Source organism: Tauraco erythrolophus, chromosome 1 (assembly GCF_009769465.1).
Source record: "Tauraco erythrolophus isolate bTauEry1 chromosome 1, bTauEry1.pri, whole genome shotgun sequence".
Lineage (NCBI taxonomy): Eukaryota > Metazoa > Chordata > Aves > Musophagiformes > Musophagidae > Tauraco > Tauraco erythrolophus.
The window spans coordinates 51,406,189-51,429,977 of NC_141465.1; the positions used below are offsets into that span (position 1 = coordinate 51,406,189).

General features: G+C 38.8%; 1 protein-coding gene across 5 annotated transcripts in view; it reads right to left on the reverse strand.

Annotated features, from left to right (window-relative positions):
- Positions 1-2,869: 2,869 nt before the first annotated feature.
- Positions 2,870-23,789, reverse strand: part of OFD1 (OFD1 centriole and centriolar satellite protein) — a 33,671-nt gene continuing 12,751 nt past the window's right edge. For 3 of the 5 annotated variants that reach the window (XM_086619008.1, XM_086619002.1, XM_086618981.1), the window contains 12 exons: positions 23,658-23,749; positions 23,325-23,514; positions 22,533-22,663; positions 22,050-22,161; positions 19,989-20,600; positions 16,014-16,146; positions 10,889-10,989; positions 7,480-7,599; positions 5,871-6,016; positions 4,754-4,918; positions 4,119-4,189; positions 2,870-3,065 (listed from right to left, as the gene is read on the reverse strand). In XM_086619008.1, coding sequence (XP_086475134.1) covers positions 3,020-3,065; positions 4,119-4,189; positions 4,754-4,918; positions 5,871-6,016; positions 7,480-7,599; positions 10,889-10,989; positions 16,014-16,146; positions 19,989-20,600; positions 22,050-22,161; positions 22,533-22,663; positions 23,325-23,514; positions 23,658-23,749 — 1,919 coding nt within the window. In that variant the 3' untranslated portion in view covers positions 2,870-3,019. Of the gene's footprint in view, positions 3,066-4,118; positions 4,190-4,565; positions 4,660-4,753; positions 4,919-5,870; positions 6,017-7,479; positions 7,600-10,888; positions 10,990-16,013; positions 16,147-19,988; positions 20,601-22,049; positions 22,162-22,532; positions 22,664-23,324; positions 23,515-23,657; positions 23,750-23,789 lie in introns of those variants that run through there. The other 2 variants (XM_086618986.1, XM_086618993.1) reach the window with 2 other exon arrangements.

The following is a 23,789-nucleotide window of genomic DNA, read 5'->3' on the forward strand; positions in this document are numbered from 1 at the left end:
ACGTGTTTGCCACAGTAATTCAGCAGAAGAATTCTGTAGCTCTGACAAATCAACAGATAGCTGCTCTGCAGTACAGATGTGTGTCTACCAAACAAAATTAGAGAGAAGTGCAAAAGCTTCACATTCCAGCTCCTGGATCACATTCATAGGGAAATCTTCCCGTGGGTAATCTTCCATCCTTTCTTACAGAGAATGGAGGTTTTATTACAGGCATTTTAAAAGGCAACACTTCACAATAAGTGACTAAATTATTCTTCTTCGAGACTTTTGGTGTTTAGTATTTGGCCGCGTTCTGCAGCGCGCCGTCCCGCGCAAAGCCACGGCGGGTGCTGCAAACCAGCCGGCAGTGAGTCCCTGTGCGGGCCTTTGCCGGCGGCACGTGTGCGGTTCCGTATCTCGGTTTGGGAACCAAACGCAGCTGCTGTGGCCGGCTCAGGTCTCCGACAGCTCCTGCTTATGCCGTGGCACGGCTGCAGCGCTTCCTAGGTTGCAGCAGGGCCGTCTTTGACCACTCTCTCCGTGGGCCACAGGAACAGCGCTCCGCTTCCGTGCCACGCTTTTTTTACGACGAAGCGGTCACGCTTCTGTGCTGATGGGAGCGTTGAGCAGATGTCCCAAGTTTTAATCTTTTTATTAACTGTTTAATGGAATGTAGATCCCCGGATCTGGATAATGATCCCCTTCTTTGAAAATAAATGTCAGCTTTGCCTTAATATTTATTTTCTATAAATGTCTTAGCATTTATATAGCAGCAGGAGACCATTATCCTACATTTTAAGTAAGTGAAAAGTGTTACCTTATTAAAATGACACTGATCTGACTTTTCCAAATGAGCGGATGAGGAAGTTTGCAGAGTTTTACACAAACGATAAAAATTACAGCCATAAAACAAAACAACAGGATGTCCACCTTTCTCTATCTTGGTGCTTAGCAAATTTATAGTCAGTGCTTACGTGTTTTCCTTTTTACAAATTAATTAGCACATTAAGAAAACGTGGTGTTCGGAAAACAAACAAACAAACTGGTGCCATTTTAAGGTCGTTTCCCATAGAAGTCTGCCTTCTAATTAATGTTTTTTTCAGAAGCATTCAGTGATAAATCTTGAGTATTAGTGATGGTATATTTGGTGTTTGTTCTATATGATATATATATATATAAATGTTGGGGGTAAAACACATCAGTCATTTGAAAAAAATTATTCAAGTCATACCCATGCTAAGATGACGTGTGGTTTGATGGTTCTGACTGTTTGCTGAATACAAAGGAAAGGAAGCACAAATTTCTTCCGAGTCAGTATTGAGAGAAGAGGCATTTTGGGGGGGGTATTAACTTTAAATACAATTTTTTTTTGTTGCGTATTGAAGTCTAATTTGACAGTTTCAAAAACGGGGCAGAGTTGATCAATGTAGAGCAAATATGAGAAAATAGCCTAGTGTATGTTCCTACCTGTTGCATGAAGGAGACATTTCTACAGCAACGCAGGTGATGTTCTAGCCCAGTGTTTGCATAAGGGTAATAATGGAGGCAGTGTCTTAAAGCCTAATTCTTTTCTAATTCAGTGTAGCTATTACTGGGAGTTTTTGAAGTTTTGTTTAAGTAGTCTAATATTTTTATGTAAAGAGCATTAAATTTTGCTATGTATAAATTTTTGTAACCTAACAGTGAATCAATATTTTCTATCAGTGCCAAGGGCTTCCTGTAGTTACATCCAAGTGTTAAAATAAATATTTGTAGATAATAGACCACACCCGTGTACGCTTATTTGAAAACAGACCTACAGCTACTCTCTACTAGCGCATCCTCTGGGCTTTATGTCTCTTTCCTGAAGTTAAACACCACGTTTTGTTCGGTGGTGTCCGTTTGCTCCCGCATGGGGAAGGGATGCCCTGTAGCTGTACGCTTCAGCATGGTGAGTCAGCGCCTGTTTCTAGCATGAGGCATTGGTAGTTGTTCCAGGCCAGCATAATGCAACAAGCACTACTCCTCCCAATCCGGACATCGAATGGACGGAGTCTCTCCTCAGAAATTTTGTAAATGGCAGCAGCGTTGCTGCAACACCAAATGAAGTGGCGTGTCAAGTTAGACCAGCCACCAAATAAATCACTTTCTGTCTTGATTTCTAGAAGCGAGGTTTATTTCTGTCACGTTTTTGGTACATGACGTTTCAACACCTGGTGAAGTCACAGGACAGAGCTTTGGGTTTTGCCCCTAAATTCTGTCAAACTTGGCTTCATGTTCGTGTAGCTAGGTCATGACGAGCAGCCTCAAATGCAGTGCAAGTTGTACAATATGCTGCCACCCAAAATTACTTCATTGATAAAAGATACTGTATTTTATACTGTAAATAAAGTTTAATGATCTTGCCTATAATCTACCTACAAAATACAAAGCTTAAATAAAGATGAGTTAAATAGCATTTTCATTTGAATCTCTCCATTCTGGGCTGGTTGATACCAACAAGGTGGTAACAATGACACAAGATAAGGCTGCCTCTAGAAGGGTTTGCTTCCCCTGCTGCAGCAGTAAACGGGGCACATCAGCTCGGGTCTGTCACACTCCGCTCTCTGAAGCTGCACCAGCCAAGAGTCTCCACAGGACACCTCTAAAAACACAACCATGACTGAATTTTTTTGCTACCTGAACACTGTTACCTTGACCTACAGTTTGTAATAGTTGGAGGGGAAGGGGGTGGGGGGGCACCACTTGAAAAGCTGTCAAAGTTTGTAGGAATTCAGTGCCAAAGCTGATCCAGCAGGACATACGGATTCATTTCTTTATACGGCTTTGTCCTTTCTCTCACCCCGCTCACGGGCCTCCTGGATTAATCATCAGGGCTCAGTGAAGTCAATGACTGAAGCGACAAAACAGCTCAAAAATCAGCTTTATTAATTTGTAATTGTACAGCCTGCAGTCTTTGTGCCTGACATTTATTACAGCTTCTTACAGGTAGAAATCCACTTTAAAAACATTTTTATTGTAGTAGTAATAATAGCAATTTTTAAAAGTCAGTATCTGTTATTCACCAGAAGTTTTCATCCGTGTCTCCCTGAGAAATGCCTGTAGCACTGTATTAAGGATAGGAGGGAGGGAAAGAAAGGGATAGGTGAGTCCAGAGTAGTTTCTTATTTTAAATACAAATACTTGTTTTAGAGAGAAAGTTCCGTGCAGTTTGAGAGACCGCAGATAATCACCGGCTTTGTTACGTTCACCCACGCTGCCCTTCTCTTACTGTTTCAGTGAACTGAGGTACATAAGCCTTTAAGGGTGAGGATTTGGGCCTTCAAGAGCAGAAAAGCCATCTCAGCTACCAAAGAGCAGTATGAGCTGTCCACTGCTCTCGCAGTGGTCACCCAGAGAAAAGAACACTGCACAGATACCAGTTCAGGCGCACCAGGGTCAGGTCTGGTATGTGAAACAGCACTTTGAAGGCACAGATAATGCTGAATCATTACTACGGTTAGTGCGGGCGTTTAATTTTGTTAACCATTCTATATTTTTTGCTTATGTATCTTTTCAATTCCACATCTTCAAATAAACTGAAAGGTTTGATAGATGTGGGGTTAGGTTTGGGTTTTTTCCTTCTCTTACCAAGCAACTGGAAACTACGTATCCTTATTTATCAAGGTCTAGAGAGACCCAGAGGAAATGCCCCGCTGTGGTAGCTGTGCAGGCAGCCAAAACCTCTGGAAAAAGTCTGTGAACTAGATGATTGTTGAAAGTCCACGCTGCTATGGATAAACCAAAGCTGGATTCAGTAACAGACCATCTGCAAGGTGCAGTGCAGGCGAACTTTCACGGGGTCATTACCCACGACGAATCCCTTGTTCTGTGAAAGAACGGGGATGCTGCTCCGTGGCAGATAAAAGGTTTTCATTGCCACAGCTACTGAAACAGATCACAGAGTGGAGCTCCCAGATCCCCATGCCGTGTACTGCAGAGCTTCTCTCTAAGAGTTGGAAGGATTCTCAATTTCTCCAACATGTTTGCTTTTGATTACTGGTTTGTTTATATTTTATTTGCTTTTTAAGAAGGCAGATGTCTCTTAACTGTAATTCATACCATAACTATTTATTAACATAGGGTAATAGAAGTGATTAATAATAATACATGAGCCTTACCTGTCATCCTTTTCACTAGCTGTAAGTCCCTCCTCTGTAAGCGACACGTCTTTTTCTTCTTTCTTTGAATCCTGGCAGACAACAGGAAAACACACTTCCTGTAACAGGTTCTTAAGTCAAAGTTTATGTGACTCTTAATAACAGCACCTGTACTTTAGGGCACCTAATTGAAAATAAGCCCCCTATTTCTACAAATGCTGCACTGCATCTAGAATAATGACCCTTTGGAAAATCAGGATGGGATAGCTGGAACAAAAATATGGCTGCAGTGTTTCATCAAAGTAACGTTCGCCCATGTACTAACCTGTGTAGATTCAAACTATTTAAACACAGTTTAAAATAAAAATGGGGGACATTTAAATTTAAATATTGTCCTAGTACCTAAAAACCAAACACACACACACCCCACCCCCACCAGCATACCAGGAAAAACCCCACAACTCTTACAAAAGAAAGAATTTTCAGGTTCTTTCTTTTGAATCAAGACATTTCTGCAATACAAATCCAAACACTCATCTCTGCAGGTTGTTACGTAAAGCTTCTGAATGAGAATATTGTTTTCATTCTAAGCATATTCTACCGAGACATAAATTCAGCCAGTAATATTTTTAGGACTGGGTTTTGAGAATAATTACCTTGTTTGCCAGTTCCTGCTCTCTGCTCTGCTGAATTATTCTCATGTATTTTTCTAATGGATTTGGAGTAGGATCTTTTAAGTCATCTTCAGCACCAGAATTACTATTTTCAAATTTTCCTCCCTCCTTTTCTTTGTCATCTATTTTCATTGAGTCTTGGGTCCACTTTAAGACACAAAATCAAAATTAAATACTGATCAGTTCCAGAAATAACACCTTTATACATAAATATCTGCACTACATGCAGGATTTCATGTCAACCTTGGTAAAACATGCCAGTCTCAACAGCATTAAATCTGTTACGCACTGTTCAAGATGAAGCGTTAAGCTATTGCTTCAATTCAAAAAGTGACATTGAAGTGGAAGTTCCCACTCTAACCCTGTCTGGATGTCTGGGATGCTGTGAGGCCTGAGGCTTCTACGTATGACATCTACACGAAAATTGAAGAAGATGAGCTGGCACAGGTATGCAAGTTTCTTGAAGGGCCTAGTTTGCCAGCGCAGAGGGCAGCACGAGCACGTCTGATCACTACCGCTGCTCTGAACCAAATTAACCACGGTTTAGAGGTGGGAAGAGGCAAGACGAAATGGGAGGGGGCAAAACCTGAGTTTTATACAGATCCTAGAATTCCAGAACACTACTTCAACACATGCCTACATCAGCTCAAAGGAATTTAAGCAAACTCCTTAAGGTCTCCTTATAACTTCCAAGAAAGCACCCTGGATACTCTGGTAGAGACTAATGAACAGATAGACATAAACATGTTCTGGTGGTGTCCCACCACCAGCGGTCCAGACCAGAGCAACGGCGAATGTGTAGCTTGTTCCAATAGCATGGTGACAGCTGCCTTGTAAGTTCTGGCCATAAAACTGTAGCTTCCAGTTACATGAAGCATAGAAGAAAAAGCATCTGTTTCCAGTGAAAAAGTTACTTGGCGTAAGGAGAAATTCTAGCGAGACTCTCTGGTTAATTGCACAAGTACATAAAAGAACTTGGCCTCTACTACTTTCACTTAAAGAATAAAATCTATTTTTAACCAAGTAACACACAGAGCAATCCTAAAATACATGACACTACAAAGCTGCGTTACTGTCACAAATTAAAATGCTAAATCACCACGTCTTCGTTAAGCTTTTCCACTTCTTGCTCTCCTTCCAAAGCTTCCTGTTGTTCTCTCCTTTCTTCTCTTGCTTTCCTTTCTTCTTCTAAGCTTTTCTCTTCTTCTCTATTCTGGTCTTCAATCTGTCTTTGATCCAGCACTGCTGTGAAAAATTATTTCAACATCTGTGATTTGATTTATGTAGTTCAGTAATCTACCACAGTAGCATGCAAATAAGTAACAGGTTCCTGTATAACATGAATAGTAAATGAAAAACAACTGGATATATTGATAATACATAAACCAAAGTTATTCTTAGGTATCTGGTGATATTTCTTCCCACCTCTATACATTTTCAGCCTGGTATATAGAATCATAGAATGGTTCGGGTTGGAAGGAACCTTAAAGATCATCTAGTTCCAATCCCCCTGCCATGGGCAGGGAAACCCTCCACTATACCAGGTTGCCCAAAGCCTCATCCAACCTGGCTTTGAACACTTCCAGGGATGGGGCATTCACAACCTCTCTGGGCAACCTGTTCCAGTGCCTCAGCACCCTCTGAGTGAAAAATTTCTTCCTTAGATCTAACCTAAATCTGCCCTCTTTCAGTTTAAAGCCATTGCCCCTTGTCCTATCACTACATGCCCTTGTAAAAAGTCCCTCTCCAGCTTTCCTGTAGGCCCCCTTTAGGTACTGGAAGGCTGCTATCAGATCACCCCGGAGCCTTCTCTTCTCCAGGCTGAACAGCTCCAACTCTCTCAGCCTGTCTCACTCAAATCTCTTAACACAATAACTAAAGTAGAGGCCAGAGAGTTGACAGATCTCTCTGTGCACTTCTCATTCCTACCATGGACTTTCTCATTAAATCTCTGTTATCCTACAGCTCATGTTGCTATATTCTCTCCCTCTCTGCAATATGGCTGGATGCAATTCTTTGTATTTATAAAGCAAAACATTTAAAAAACCTTTGAAAATTATTGCAGGACACACTGCTGATGTGACCAGTATGCTTAAAAAGCTGTGTAAGTATAACAGCATTCAGATAGTAATTAGATGGGCGAACTAGACACTGGGAGTTGTTAGAAGCTAGAAAGCTCTTCTCTAAATAAAAATAATCATAATGCTTCCATCTAGAACAATTAGAAAAGCGGCATATGCTGCACTGAAATCATCCTCATCTACCCAAAGAATTAAAACAGCATTGTGGTAATACAGTTTGTGAACAGAGTCAAGAAAAATTAAAAAAATCCAGACAGGCAGTATGTAAAATACTTTGAAAAAACAAAACAAAACCAAACCTTTCAAGTCTTACTTCCACCAAGAACAGAAATATTTAATTATCTTAAAAAAAAATAAAACTGTGTCTCTGGACAGGAGGGTGAGACGGGTGGCAAAAGTGTTTAAATTAAAAACGAATTTAATGCAATGCAGGGTGAAAAAGTCATCCTCATACCGTAAAGCAAAAGAAAACATTCCTTCCTCTTTATTACATAATTAGCACTTTGGGAAAAATGTTTCGATCGCTTCAGCATGCATACCTACAGAACGTTAAATATTTGGCTTTTTGGTTTCTACATTTGGCATTTACAAAGGGTGCCCGCTTTTGTTTCTGAGCTGAGAACTCACTCAAGTCCTGCAGCGAAGAGGCTGTTGCTCGTGTCGTGGCTGTGACATGGTTTCCATTGACCATGTCCCCAGATGGATGCACGGCATCACTTTCACACTGCTCTGGAATGTCCCCCTGATCTGGAGAAGAAATTTGAACAATGGCTTCATTATTTTGTAATTACAATAGCGGAGCACAGCAATGGACACAAAGTGTGGGAATGGCTGAATTAGAACACATAAATATCAGCACTAATTGAGCATGTTCCCTTCAACTTGACCGTTTCCCTGAGGATTAAGAATTATCATAGGCTGTGCTTGCTTCTTTAATTACAGAATTGTTAGTTTTGAAATTAGCCATTGGAACACATCTGTTATACAGAGCCAAAACAGACTCATGAATAAATATACAACAGAAAACCAAAACGTTTTCGTTTCTTTACATAATCAAGATAACAGGTCACAGAAAAATTACATGCCCATGCACATAAAACAACCTCTAATTATTTGATCATATACTATTTCTTTATTAGGATTCTTGCCTTCTTTAGTGCACAGGATGGATACTGCTGACTCAGATATTCTACATCATATTTTCTTCTCCCTGCGCAATGTGGCTCTGAATTTACAAAAACACAATTACTGTACTTCCTCTGTGACCATGGCTATCATCCTCAACTGCTTCTTAGTTACTTATTTGCAAAGTATGCAGATTGCCATTATCTCAATTTTAAGGGAGAAAACAAAAAAATAAAAAGTCAGACGTAGCGGTTATATCTAGGTAGCCAAACTGAAATACACAGGACCATTGCTCCAAGCACTTAGTGTAATATAGTACAGATACTTCATGTATCTCCTTATGTTTGGGGTAAAGGTTTAGAAAATATCGAGTTCACATCCTTTAAATATTATCAAGGTTTCAAGCATTTTTCTTTTCCACATTATAAAAAAATTGAAATATTTTGCAGGAAGGAAAAGAAGACACCCAAACCCATCAGCCTCTCTCTCAGAATGGTCTGATTCTCTTTAAATTAAAATTCTTTAAAAGGAATTACAGATGAAAGCACTACAGAAAATTTCTGCCAAACTGTTAAGTCTACCTAAGTTATGAGAATACTTTCAGTTTCTTACAAAAGCAACAGGAAGTCCTAACAGCTTTGCCTAGGAAAGTAAATTCTATACATGTTTTATGTAAGACCAAAATAACGGGCTATCACACTCAAAAGAAAATCTGTTCTGTTTTTTTTCTCTCTCTTTAACTTTAGGTTTAAATTATAACATTATTTCCATATGAGAATCAGTATGTTTCAGAGTATGTAATATTTAAATAGTCAAAAAATTCCTTTCACAAATAGGTTCCTGTTAAACATTATATCTAATTTCTAACAGTCTGCTAACCACACAAACCAAACACCTCAAACCCAAACCAATATAGTACGAAACATCTTTACATTAACCATTCTGCAATGGAGAAAAAAAAAAAAGGTAACACTCTTTGTACACCTTTACTCCTTTACAAAAGGATGGACATCAGGAGATGCATTATTTCCTTAAGATGAGCACATCAACTAAAAGCAGTTCCTGCCAACAGAAATTCCAATCTTTTCTTGCTAGAGCTCACTCACAGTAGGATTAAAAGGATTTGCATATTTTCTGGCATCTCCTTCAGCCATTGTTTTTTTTTTCCTACTCTTATCAACTTCTTCCTTCATTATATCTTATTCTACTTTTACTTTTTAGATTTTATGTTCTTATTCCACTTCAATTCCTCCTCCCCTTTTTAGCCATTCTGATTTCTTTCTACAGACTGAGATTATTAAACAAATAAATCAAAATCTAATTAAAACATAAGTTAAGTAGAAACCATTAGTGGCTATAGGCTCGGTTCACATTCAAATAATGCATTTAAAGCTTATAAAAAGAAAACTAAATGAGGTAAATTAAAACCCAACAAACGTGCAGAGTAAAGCTTCACAGGGAAAGGCATAGATGAGACATCAGCTTCTGCCAGTTATCACCAAATGCTGTCAGCACATCTGCTGTTTAAACAAACAGTATCTTTTTTGGTTGGTTGGTTGGTTGGTTTGAAAATACTGAAAGCCATAGTGCCACAGGTTCAGGAGAGTGAGCGAGGGCATCACTACGTCTTCCATACGACCTAACCACAACCAAAACAATAAGCCAGTCTCAGACCCAGGAAAACACTCACACCAGTTAGGAATATTTTCCTTGAAATCAGTGATTCTAACTCTCCCACGCAATAATTACAATCTCTTCACCAACTACGAATTTAATTATACCACCATCGATGTATCTCCACCAGTTGCAAGACTTTACAGGCCTAACAAAATTTGGAAATGGGAAAGATGTTTCGCTTACTGTTCATATCTTTCTCAGTGAGAATTACACTTCTTTAAACCCACAGTTTCATGGGAGAGGAGGCTGCTCAGGTCCAACATTAAGATGTCACTCAAATGCTGAAAAACTAGGAAATAGAGCCAGTAACTGTGCTTCTATTTCTCTCTCCATATACAAATGGCTGTAAAGTGCATTAACTTTTATTATCCTCCTCTTTCTACAGTACCTTAGTGACATCAAAAATTTTTGAACACTGACCCTGCAGGCTTGACTGCAGCATATAAAGAGAAGGAAACGCTTTATAGCATGCAATGCAAAACACCACATAACAAGAAAGTTCTTCCTGCAATCAACAGAAAGCAGATATGTAAATAAACAAAATGCTGATCTCGGAGGAAAAAAAAAATTAGGATAAAATTCATGTTTCAGTAACTGAACCGTACGTTCCAAAACTACTCAGAGATGCTGATTAATGACAGCATAATTGCAAGTGTTCTTCACACATTTACACACACTTCTAAAGTAACTTCTTATTCATAATGCTATTTAAGCCTCAATTACTGAAGGAAATAAATCAACAAGACCATATGTAACGGCTGCAGAAACTTATCTTCAGAATTACAGCCTGGTAATACTGCTCTGATATTGGTCCATGATGAACACTCCTTGGAGTTTTACTTTATGCAGCAAATATAACACAGCCTCAAGTTAGCTCATACACTAGTACGCTCTGCTGTTTAAAAAAAAAAACCTACACAATTTAAAAACATTCTGAAACAACTGTCAGACCTACATGCATGAATCAGAACAAGGTCGTGCAAGATTTCTGAACAAAAAGTATCCTCACAAATTTCAGAACCAGATTTTAGTGTCTAATTATTACTACATACCCTTCTCTACAGATGCAAACATGAAGGAAATTAGTTCCTCATCACCTGAGCCAGTTTCTTTTTCTTATTTCCAGCATGAGTCGAAACTTTTTCTCTCCAACCATGAACTATCAAGACAATTGTCTTGCAACTGTTAAGCCCTACCGCGTTAAATAAGCCCTCTAAAATGTACTCAAACTTACACTCAAGAGGAGAAATGCGTTCTTCAAGGTCCTCATACGTTAGTTTCTCTGGTTTGGGGATATCACTGAAATTTTGTTTGTCTGTTTGTTGATTATGAAGTCTGAAGGAAGAAGGAAGAACATAAATAATTTAATAAATGCTAAACTTTTAAGCAAATAGCGATCTGAGATTTAAACACAAGGATTACTCACATGCTTAGCAACAGACTAAACCAAACATAAAAAACATGTAACCAAAATGCTGTAACTGTAATGACTCAAAAGTTAAGGTATTTAAACACGGTTCTTTCACTTTTACCAAAAGTCAGCTCCATCTCTCTGATAGCCATCTCCCTGCAGCCTTTCCCCAAGGCCTGTGTATGACATAAAGGCATTACATTAAAACAAAATACACTCTCAAAGAGCATAAAAAGGAGTAAGGAAAAAAAAAAAAGATAAATACAATGAAGTGTGATACTTAGTCAACTAAAACTAAGAAATTTGCCTTTTAGGCTCTGTGTTACAGTCTCTAATTCCTGCTTTGATGTCATCTTAACAGATGTGTTTGAAATATATTAGGATTAGGTGTCTGGCAAAACATATATGCAGGGGTGAAAATCTGGGTGCTATGAAAAATGAGGTTAGTGCCCTCATTCTAAATCCCCATTTATCTCACCAGAAAGATCATATGAAAGAACAATATCTCCCACGTGACCCAGCTACTAAACTCTGACCAGAACCAGAATAGCAAAAGGAGCGTAGGTCACTAATGAAATTCAGCAGCAGCACTTCATAAAGGAGCTTACTTCACACCAGCTGGTGCTTTTCACCCTGGCATAAACATGTTTGTGATTACAATTTCCAAGGAATTCAGATCTTCTATGGGGCAAAAGCAGAGAACAAACAAAACATACCCTCACAATGAGTCATGTTCAATAAAAAATGTAAATTTGCGGACAAAGAAATAAATCTGCATTGTCAGAAGTTCAGTAACATCACTGGGGAAAAAAAAAAAACTTGTAAATTAAATATGACAGAGTAAACGGAACTTCAAGTTTTTGGAAGTCTACTTCATGTTTTTAGTCTTTCCTTCACAGAAATGGTGAAGTGTTAAATAATTCTTACGGTTGCAAGGTTAAAGGACATGCACACCACTTTCTTCAATACTGTGTCCTGCAACACTGCTAGAAAGAGAGTCAATACACTGCCTCGGATTCAGCAAACGGAAGAGGTCTGCTTCATGAAGACCAGTAAACACGTGTATTTCCAAACAGTTTTCAAAATTCATTCCATCAAACAAAGTTGGCAACCAAACCCTGGACTGTACCTCATGTCAATATTCCATAAAACAGTACTGGTACGTGCCAATCAACACCAAATTATTAAATTGCATCAGGTATGCTTAAAATTTCCTTAATATGCTTAAAAACAGAAAACAAAAGCACCACCATCTAAACTATTTCGTTAATGTGCAAAATTACTTTTTTAGCCTAAAACTGGTAACAACCCTCACAATCGTTTTCTTCAGCCCCAAACAAAAAAAAGGAATGGTTTAGATAATAATCTGCCTTATAACTCTAGTCTTCCTGTCTGTGTTTATTGGCTTCCTTCATACCGTTCATATCTTGAAACATAAACAAACAAGGAGCTCCTGTAGTCACAGAAGCAATTGTTCTTCCCCACTGACAGAGGTCTAACTTGTAATGGCTTACTGGTGTTACAGCATCGTATTTTCTTTTATTTTCTTCTTAAAGAAGTTCCCACTGCCACTAAAAATCTGCAGGCCATAAACTAATCCCAGAATACACTTCAATGATGTGGCATTTGCCTAATAATGAGAGTAAATAACTGGAAAAGCCCACACATGCATTTCTCAAATATTTTATGTAACAGGAAACAGTCCAAGGCACAACAAATTAAAAAAATACTCAACAAAAGAATGTTTTTCCTTTAAGTCTTGGGAAAGCAGCAAGTTCAAGAAAATTATTGGGACCTCATACCCTCACTTTGTCACAAGGAACCCAAGAAAGCAACCACAAGCCCTAGCTGCCTGCCCAGACCCTGCCCTGTTCTCTGCAACACGACTCGCTCGTGCTCTTCACTCTTCAGGCCGTGGGGACTCTACGACACTCTTCGAAGAAGTACAGCCCCTCACGGCACTAGAGCTTTGTACCGTATCACCTTAACGTGCAGGTTAACATTCAGCCTTCACTTTGGAAGGTCTGTCACAGGAATACAGGAAATCTGAGACATACTGTGGAGCAGGGAAAGAAGAGACAGCCACTTAAAGGAACTAATCTCACAGTCCCTAGAAATCTCAACAGCTTCTTTTCAAGGCCAAGAACATAAAGGCTCCCCCTAAATTCTAACAACAAAAGAGACCCTCTCTACATTAAATGTATATTGAGGACTTGCTAACAAGATAAGAAAGCCCTACGAATGCCTGCTAGAGCTGCCTCAGGACAAGCCGTCTTTCTCCAGCCATCAAATCTGGAATGATGGCTAGCAGGTCAAGGCCAATTCAAGTGTCTCTTCTTAGGAAAGAAACATTAAAAATTAATTATTCGAGTTTTTTCTGAAGACATCCATGCAGGATTCTCAGTTTTGGAGAGTGGAGGCAGCAGTGACAGTTAAAACCAGAAGAATTTCATACATGGAAATAGGAGATACAGAGAGGAAAGAGAAGTCTTTTTTATGCAGCTTGATTTTGCCAAGTTATTAATTTACTTAAAAGAGATCTTAAAAAATAAAAACGAAAGAAAAAAGAAAAGTTCTGCCACCCATCCCCTTTCCACATGCAAAGGAGACTGGAGATTCCTATTCGGAAAATGATTACACAGGCATGCGAACAAGCTCTTCAGAGGAAAAAAAGAAAATTAGCTTTACAGCTTGTTGAACGAAGTGAGAGTGTACAACTGCCTTAATTTAAATTCTCAGACAGACAGCAGAAACTACCGAGCTTCAATCACCAAAAGCTCGTCAGTCATGAAAAACAGAGACACAATAAAAGACACAACTCTGCTCAAGGAATTAGTAGCCTTTTTCTATGAAGGGTTTTTGTGTGCATCAAAAAACATGAACATGAAGCGTATACAAAAGGCCTCTTCTGATACAGGAAAGACAAGAGATTATCACTACTGTGGAGAGGAATTTGTGATGAGCTTGTAGTTTTACCTTTTTGTTGAAAAATTATTTCTAGCCATTGAAACATGAAGTCTACCCCTCTGAAGACCCAACACTGTCTTCTGAAATGAAGTTTGTTCTCAAATTAGTCTACCGTGTCATCAGGAGTTGTTGTTAGCCTTACCAGGATCACATTTGTATGGATGGTACAGAAGCCTACTAAAGGGATCAAACCTGTCAAATCCCAAAAGAACTCATGACAACAAACTGCTAAAAATATGTTCACATTCAGGTAATTCATATGAGGGTGAGGATCTCTGATAAGACTGTTATAAATAAGACATGCCAAGTGATAGTCAGTTAATTGGCCACTGTAGTACCTTCACACTCCCATTTGCAACACAGTACAGGAATTATTCTTACTCAAAAAAGTATACAGTCTAAATGTTTAAATTATCAATACGGTCCAAAGTTATGGGACACCTGGAGAAATCTGATATATCTTGGACACGTGCATACATTCCTCATATGTTTAAAAAACACATTATTTTCATAGATACTCTACATAGGCATGCAAGTCAGTTGTTGTTTAACTCAGATTGACTTTTAGGAACAGATTTTATGTTTTTAGGAAACTTTTAGAAAATACATTTTCTGAAATTAGTGATTAATGGAATGTTTATTTATCAACACTGAATCTTTGCTTAGCTGTCTGAAAGTGATCTACTGTGGAAGGAAATACAATCAAAGAGAAGGTCTACACTGACACAACAGATTTCAAGTGCTGCAGAACTTGCAGCTCTCTTGAAATATGAGGCTCCACAACACACCTGGCCTTAAATAATGGCATCCAACGCTTTCAAAAGTTCATCAGAACACTGACACATGAAAAGTAGAAAAGCGGAGAAGAAGGGGGAAAGCGGAGAAGAAGGGGGAAAGCGGAGAAGAAGGGGGAAAGCGGAGAAGAAGGGGGAAAGCGGAGAAGAAGGGGGAAAGCGGAGAAGAAGGGGGAAAGCGGAGAAGAAGGGGGAAAGCGGAGAAGAAGGGGGAAAGCAGAAGTTTACTGTTTAATCTGTAGCTAAGATTAACAGCTAAGATTAACAGGAGGTATCTACAGCTGCCTGAAAACCAACAAAGTAAATCAGCATGATCTGAGCCAAGGAACATCTAAGCTTTGTCTGACTTGTACTGGTCAGGTGTGCCTTAATGGTGACAAAGCCAACCACATGAACCACCTTCTGTCTTCAAAGCCATACACAGTCACTGAGCGATACTTACATTGGTTGAAGCAGTGCAAACTGAAAGTGCTGAGAAGCACAGCTCCAAAAAGTGTTTTAATCACAAAGAACTAATATCCCTAAACAGCAGAATTTGACCTAAGCTTCAATGATGGATGTTTACCAATTTGCTACATATGCATTAAACTAACATGCGCTTAGGACGTCTCACATTCTAACTCTCCAGGCTTTTCAGTCCTTTGCCTAGCACTTTTCCACGGCAGTGGACTTTCTAGGCTCTGGAGCTAGTGGTACCATTACAGTTTCTCCCCAACAGAAAGAATCTTTGGAATAACCTTTCATCCTTGCTCAACGACAACAGTGAAATGACTTTACAAAACACTTTGTAAATCAATCAAGTTTTACTTTGTCATAGGACAAGACTTTTTTTTTTTTAAAAAAAAAAGGTTGCATTCATCAGAAGTTTCCAATGCACTTGAGGTTTAAGTATTTCACTGCACATAACTTTGCACTGTAAGGAAGCACAAATTTAACAGAGGTGAAAATGTCAAATTGTATTTGCCAAAGGTGTTTAGACTTGGGAGGAGAAGGTGTTTGATTTTTTAAACGAAATTCCTCTTGAGGCATGATACTGAAAATAGAAATCCTTATTCAAATTTTCTAAAAATTTCTCACTTATAAAATTAATGGCTTACTTGAATTGTAAAAGCAACTATTGCCATGAACAGTTACATAGATGTTTCTTTAAAAAGCAGGTTAAAAATGTTGCTTTGTAAACATGTTACCTGATTTTCTGGCCATGACTGGATGGTGAGGAAGAAACAGACTCAGAAGATGAAAGTAGATGTGGCTTTGAAATAGGAGAAAGCACCTGGTCAACACTCTGCTGCGAAGAGGCAAGATACAAGCCACTGGTGTCTGCAGAATAAAAATACCACGATTCGTATTAGTCAGTTATTTGTCCTACCATTTCTCAGACAAGGCTGTTTTTTTCAACACTTGCATAATTGGACTGTGCAGGCACCACCACTATAGGGCAACTAACATCCAGATCTTAACATGAACTTTCTTACACTGGTTATTTCTTATTTCTTTTTTTTTTTATTTACCTCTTCTGTAGGGGAATTCTCCTCTACATGCCTTCACCATCATAAACTTACTCCTCACAAAGCCTATGATTGTCATCACCCCATAATATGTCCACGTTCCCCACAAACTGTAGTGCCTCTGCCAAACACCAAATAACTTCTCCCATGCTGGGCATTAGAGGAAGCAGTTATGGACTCGGATTTCAAGCTAGGAATGTGCTTACTAGCCAGCAAAAGATAGTGCTTGAGGTCTCCCAAAGGCCATTCTTCATTAGGAAGTTTAACTTGGAGGTTTCATTTTCTACAGATTTATGAAAATGGGTGATAAAGGAAAGAAGAAAATCTTTGAAGATTTTATCTTCTTATCAACAGCTGTAAAATTAACCAGGGAAGGAAACAGACAGACAGTATGACTGAAGAAGTCTTGAGTTTCCTAAGAAACCAAGGTAAAAAACAAACCCTCTGCATTAAAAAGGCTTTTAATCAAGCTTGCAAAGTCCAGTGCAATTTGGTTAAATTTTGCTTTGCAATCTTAATCTTCCTTTCCTGTGCAGTTGCACAGGTCTTTCTTTACTAGACTATGAATTCCTGTTTTTTCCACAAGATACGGTATTCACTCAGTAAGCAGGTACCGTTTTTTCTTCTCTTTATAGACCAAATAACTTTTACTGTAGGCGGTGCTAATTCAACTCAAGAGATAGAGAAAAAGCCATTATTAACACTCCCTGACCTGAAGTTCTTCCAGGTGGTCGTATAGAAGTGCATCTCGTTCACGGTGCACATCACACTGCAGAAGCCAGGATGCTTCAGACTAGGGATTGCCAATGGATTTTTATCTCCAGACAGCCCCTATGTCCATGCAACGCAACACCCTCTCAGAAAGCTGAGCACTAACGGAACGGGACCCAATAACTACGTCATACTGGTGTACCAGCAGTATCTGTTTGTGGTGGGAACCCTCAGCTCACCCACATCCAATCTTTTACAAAATGACTTGTCAAATTTTCACACGCAGAACAAACGGAGAACAGCACGTAGTATTTAACGCATGCACCTCCTCAGCGTAACACATGCTGCATGTCAGGGGACACAGGTGGCACACCAGCCATCTCATATGGTAATTTACTACAATCTACTACTATTTAGAAAATATCTCTGACTGAACTTACTGATTTTCTACTAAAAGACAAATAGTTGAGGTCTTTGGCTCACAGTACGCTGTCTGCAAGAGTCACCAACCTTGCTCTTTCTCATCAGAAGGTATGAACTTTGGTCAAGTAATGATCAAGGTGAGAAGTACTGATCAAGTAATAGGGAGCATGGGTCAGATGGCAATCTGAATTTTTTTCTTAATAACCTTCTTGGCCTGTGTTACTGCCTAGAGACTGCAGACAGCAAGCAGGGGAAAACAGAAGAAGATGCTGTCCTGCTTTTAGTTGCTCTTAAAGAAATGGGCTTACTCCTTCCCGAAAGAAAGTCGAAGCCTGAAAGATGTCCAACATGCACAGGCTTGGGCAGGAAAACAGTCAAACGCATGAGCTAATTTAAAGGAAGAGAGAAACCCGCATATATTTCCTCTGGAAGATTATGCAGTAAACCAGCTGCTGGATCTGCCAACTGCAAGTATTTTACAGGAGGACACACTTCTTTCTTTCATCCTTCGAAGACAGGTGCTGACAACTGAGAGACAGTTGTCTCTGCAGTATACCTCACTTAAAGGAAAAGCAAATCTCAGACTCACGTGCACAGTATCTTTTACCTCTTAAAATTAATTCTGAGCTGTTCAGACTGGCATCTTCAACAGCACTGAAAAGCTCCATGGAAGCTTCCAGAATGACTTATGGTCTTCTAGCAAAACACATCTGGTGCTTCAGCCATCTCTAGCACAAAGGATAACATATATACTGGTACAAAAGCACTCCTTCTCAGAAGACTCTTGAACCAGAGATGACAGATCATCAGGGAAGCAATCCCACTGGAAGCAGATAAGTCACTCCACAGCACGTTAGCACTGAAGCTACCATGCTTACTGGGGCAATTACCACATCAGTTCACCTTGAGAATAGATCACCTAGCTGCAACCTGGTTTCCTCCACTACATACTGCTCAATTTCTGTAACACCTAAGTCAGGTAATTCCCTCCTTTGTTACTCAACTCTTATTCCTCTCCAGAACAAGTCAGTCTTGTGTATTAAGCAAAGAGCAGATCCAATGGAAAAAATACATCAGCAGTCACGTAACCAGCCTCTGACAGGTACAAAGACAGGAAGGATTGTCAAGGTTATGGACACAACTTTCATTTTTACATTTCCCAATTTTACAACACCACCTTACTTTTATGAAAGACTTGGTGTGCGTGTGCTATATTAAACAAATAGTCTGTAAGTACTGTATATAGAAGATGACGAAGGAAACTTAGGACTGCTTTGGAAGTTCAAGTTTTCAAATATGTTTTCAGTAACAGAGCACGGTGTTCTACATGCAGAAACACAGGGAGAGCCACAATAGATCAGACTGTAACTTATTTGTAACAGTGCTCATTACTAAACAAAACTAAACTAAAATTCAAAAAGGAAAATACTCAGATCTTACTTCTGGCAATACCCACCTCGATTTTTCCTCAATCAATTCTTTTTTGGGTCGTCCTGACAGGGAAGTTTTATTCCTCCATCTATACTTAATGCCACATAAGCCATACATTCCACAACTTACTCATAATTCCTTACAAACTAATTCAATCTCTTTCATTTCAATTTCATAGATTTCTGGGGTCTGTGAAGCAGTGATTAATCAATCCCTCTTTCCCTTTTCTGCATCACTCATTGCCTTCCAGATTTCATCAGCCAATTCTTTTCCAAACTAAGCTGTCCTTCTTGTATTTAACCTTCCTTCATGCAGAAGGTGATTTTTTGTTGTTGTTACTTCTCTTTTTATCAGGCTATTAAATCCACTTTGAGCTAGGGTGACAAGAATTGCATGAATCAAGAAGCAGATGTACTGCAGGTTTGAAACAACACAATGTTGTTTTGATTTTAAATTCCTTTTGATTTTGCTTGCTATTCTAAATACTGCCCTTTTTAAAAAAAAAGACTGAGTATTAGACACACAATTTTCCAAATCACGACCAAACACTAATCCCCTCCCCCTCACAATTGCTCAGGAATATTTGGTAAAGATGTCACAGCAAAAAGAACAAACAAAAGCAAATCTGGACCTTTCAGACTGGAAAACTCAAGAGGAGTCAGGCAAAGCAGTCTTCTGCAGCACACGTTAACTACAATAGCTAAATGCAAGGACAGGAACAGAGAGGGAGGGTTACTAAAACTACGAAACGACAATTAATGTTGCAAAGTAGTTATACTTAACAGTGACTTTTGAATGAAACTCTGCACATCATAAGGTTACACCTGTAGTGCATTATATGGATAGTCTCCTCTTTAAAGCTACCTCAATTAAGTGCAGTTTAGCCTCCCCTCAACGTACTTCTCCAGTACTTCTTTCCATGAAGCAGCAATACTCCAGGCAGTTAGCATGTTTTGTCTCTGACTTCTCCTGCCTCTTAGCAGACAACAAATGAGTGAAAGGCTATCACTGCTAAATCTTTCTCCTCCCATAGCGCAAGAGCAACAAAAAGTAAAACTCCACCACACCACATTAACAATCGTGACTCACCATCCGAAATTTTCTTGTTACTGAGATCTCTCTCCAATTTAGAAACAGGAGTAGAAGAAAGGCGTCTTGAAGAAGACGCTCCTCTGTGCGGTGGTGTTAAGGGATTTTTAAAGACATCAACCTCCCCACTTCTTTTGATGTGTTTTTCACCTCTTGGGCTGCTCAGGGGGGAATGCTGCAAGCTAGGATTATCCTCTAGAAGTTCATGCTGGGTAGTCAAGGGGGGTCGACTAATAGCACACTGTAGAAGTAAAGGGGACTGCATCTTTCTCGGCGTTCTGCTCGCAGCCGCCTCCTGCATGACTCTGTGTTGGTAGCTCCTGTAGGCTTCTTCCAAACACTCTGCCTCTTTTTCTAGTTCTCTTATTCTAGCCCGGGTTTGCGCCATACACTCCAGGTCAGAATCCGGAGAAGCACTGCGAGGCTGTAACTGCGGACGATAGCCAACTCTTGGTACAGCATTTACCTTCATCACATCTGTCATAACCTGACTCTTCAGGAATGTGCTATCCACATAAATATCATGAGGTACAATTCTGTCACCAGCGAAGTCAAGGACAGAGCGATCGACAAGCGAAGGCTTTGGGTTCCGATACACTTCATTTTCCAGAGCTAAACGACAGCAAGAGAAAGTGAGCGACGGTAAAAAGTGAGAGGGGAGATCCCTAACAAAACAGAAACAGTAAAACATGGCGTTTAAATTCCAACTGGATCAAAACTATTTTAACATGGAATTGGCTTAAATTTTGATAATTTAAGGGATTGATTTAAATGTATTTTTAAAGTAGCTGCATAGCTGCAAATTACCACTGATACTTTTTTAAAATACATAATTCTTCTGTGTAAAACTACCTGAAGCATGCACTATACATGTTATTTCTTCATTTATGCTTAAATAAATAAATAAAAATGAAAACGTCACCACTTTGGGCACATTATATCCAGTCATGCTACTAGAGGGTGAGGGACATAGGGCGGGCCATATGTCTTCACAGTTTCTCTGTATTCAGATCAAAAAAAAAGTTTGGAGAAAAACAACATAGCACATAGCTAATGTTGTTGTTTTTTTAAAAAAAGTACTTCTCCAAAATTGTCAGTTAAATTGAATGTTTCAGGGCTGTCTGCTTCCTGGCTAGCAACTGTATGCTTCAGCAAGCCCAAAAGACCAACCTATAGGGCTGTATCTTTCTCAGCAAAATGACAACCTTGTTTTTTCTTCTACATAAATGATTCTTCAATGGCGTCCTTAACTCTGATACAAAATACAAGTCCTGCGCTACTTTCGGTCATTTAATTAAAATATATATTTGCTATTTTGACAATAACAAATTTCTAATTCCAAATAGCACTGATACTTGTACCATACATGAAAATGTACATATAGGTCCAGTGAATAATATAAAGTATTGCATATACTGAACTATGATGCAACACATGCAGTACATAATGTATACTTGTTGCAGAATTCAATTTCATATTTTCAGATTAAATATACGTCCCAAACCTTTTATTTATCATACTTGGTATTAGCAGTTTGACAGATAGGCATCTTTAGAACTACATTTCTTCAGCAGACTGAATTGCTTTACGCAAGTGCTTCTCCCTTTCTAATGCCCATACGATGTGCACAGTTATCAGCCTTGACAACAACTGTTTACAAGTTACATTGAAATTTGCGAGGTACACAATACAATTTCAAATTGATTATTCTTATTATGAACATCCGAGCATCAAAATGCATTAAAACACAACTTGTCTCCTGGAAAACGGTGATTATATTATCACCAAACATTAATGTCTTCATACTGAAGAAAAATAGACAATAAAAACATGCAAGTACTCAGGGAGGAATGTTTTCCCTTCCTCCTGTATGTTTGTTTTCTGAAAGGAAGGGAAGTTTTAATGAGTCTGCTTTTTAAAGTAGGCTTTTAAACTTCCATTTTAAACCTGGAATCTACTCATTGTTGTTATATTAGTTCTATGCAACTGCAGCTTTTTTAAGCTTCTGAAAATTCTGACAAGTGAACTTCATAAAGGACTACTCTGGTGTAAGATACAAACCTGCCTGTGTTTGTTTCACCTGCAGTTTCAGTTCTTCAACCTGCACATTTAACTTCCTGACAGTAGCTTCGGAATCCAACAGCTGGGTCTTTAACTGAGCACAACGCTCAACCTACAGGACATCGAAAGAAAAACAAAACCCAGCATAATTCAAACAAAAAGAATAATCTCAATCGCCTGAATAGTTGTTTCTAAACATTTTTCAGGTCCAGTCAAACCATACATACATAGTACCCTATTGAAAGTCAGTGCTGACAACTTAATGACTTGGAAAGATTTACTTTGGTTATATTGGGGTGGGGTATTTTGGGTCAGTTTGGGGTGTTTTGTTTTGCTTTCTTTAGAGTTGTTTACATAAAAATAAGCAAAATACAAACCATCCTTGTCACTACACGCTAAACAGCCTGCACAGGTACATAGATAAACATGAACAAGATGCAAGGACAAAGAAAGGATTCAAATTATTTAGAAAGAATAATTTACCTCACTTTGTAGCTGCTTTTCCAAAATCTGCCTATGACTTTCAAATTCATCCAGCGCCAGCTTCCTAGAATGTTCCACTCTCCTCAGCTCCACTTGGCAGGCCAGGTACTCTGCCGAGGGCTGGGACAGCTCTACCCAGAAGAGAAATATCAGACGCTCAGCCACTGAATAACAAGTGCGCACTTTTCTACCTGACACCCCTTCAAAACGTAAAGCTGATTTGTTTTTAGGAACATAACAAGGCTTTGTTTGAATAAAGGACTTAGGGATATTTTTTCTTCCTTTTACAAAAGACCAAAATTGTTGTTGGCACAGTAATTTAAGAACTAGACTCAGACTGTCCTGTCTGGAAGAAAAACATATATCCCTACCTTACATAACTAGGTGTACATCTCTACTTTCTTGTCATCTCAAACGCATGTTTAAAATACTTGGCATTTTATAACTATAGTCAGGTGAGTACTGAAAAATAATAATGTAATGTTCTTTTAGCATTATTAACCATACTAATGCTATGGTTAGAAATATTGCACTGCTTCTTTCAAAGGGTGAAAGGGATATTATTCTTCTTTTTATAGCTACCACAATTCAGGATTTCTACTACAAAGACATAATAAAGAAAATGAACTTGTTATGTCAAAGACTGTTTCATTTTACACAAAAAATAGTTGGAGTTTAATGCAAACTACTCACAAGCATAATACAAAGAAAGTATTTTACTAAAAAATTATTTCTAAACAAATACTTGTAGGGAAACAGAAACAAGGAAACTACTAAATCATTCACACTGACTGTCTCGAAGATGCTGGTTCTCACTGCGAGTCTCATCCAACTGTTGCCTAAGTAGTTTATTCTGCACTTGGAGCTCCAATTTCTCCTCCTTTAGCAAAGGATAGTCTGATACCTCTTTCAGTTTTTCTGTCAACAACTGATTTTGTTTATTTACCAGCAGAACCTGGGCCTTCATTGACTCCAAATCCAGCTGCAGACAAAAGAACAGTTTAGAAGCTTATGAACTGCTGTACTACTTAACACTTTTATTTTACATTTTCTTCTTTTTTTTTTTAATGTACCTCAAATGCACTGATTAGAATACAGCTTCTTTAAATTCATGTTTACAATTACCTCAAGCTCTTTTGTGCGTGACACTGCTTGCTTGAGTTCCTCCTTTTTTGAATTAACAGCAATGGCTTCTTCATGCAAAAGCATAGCTTTCTCTGAAGGGGGGGATTACAAATGCTGAATTAGAATTAGTGG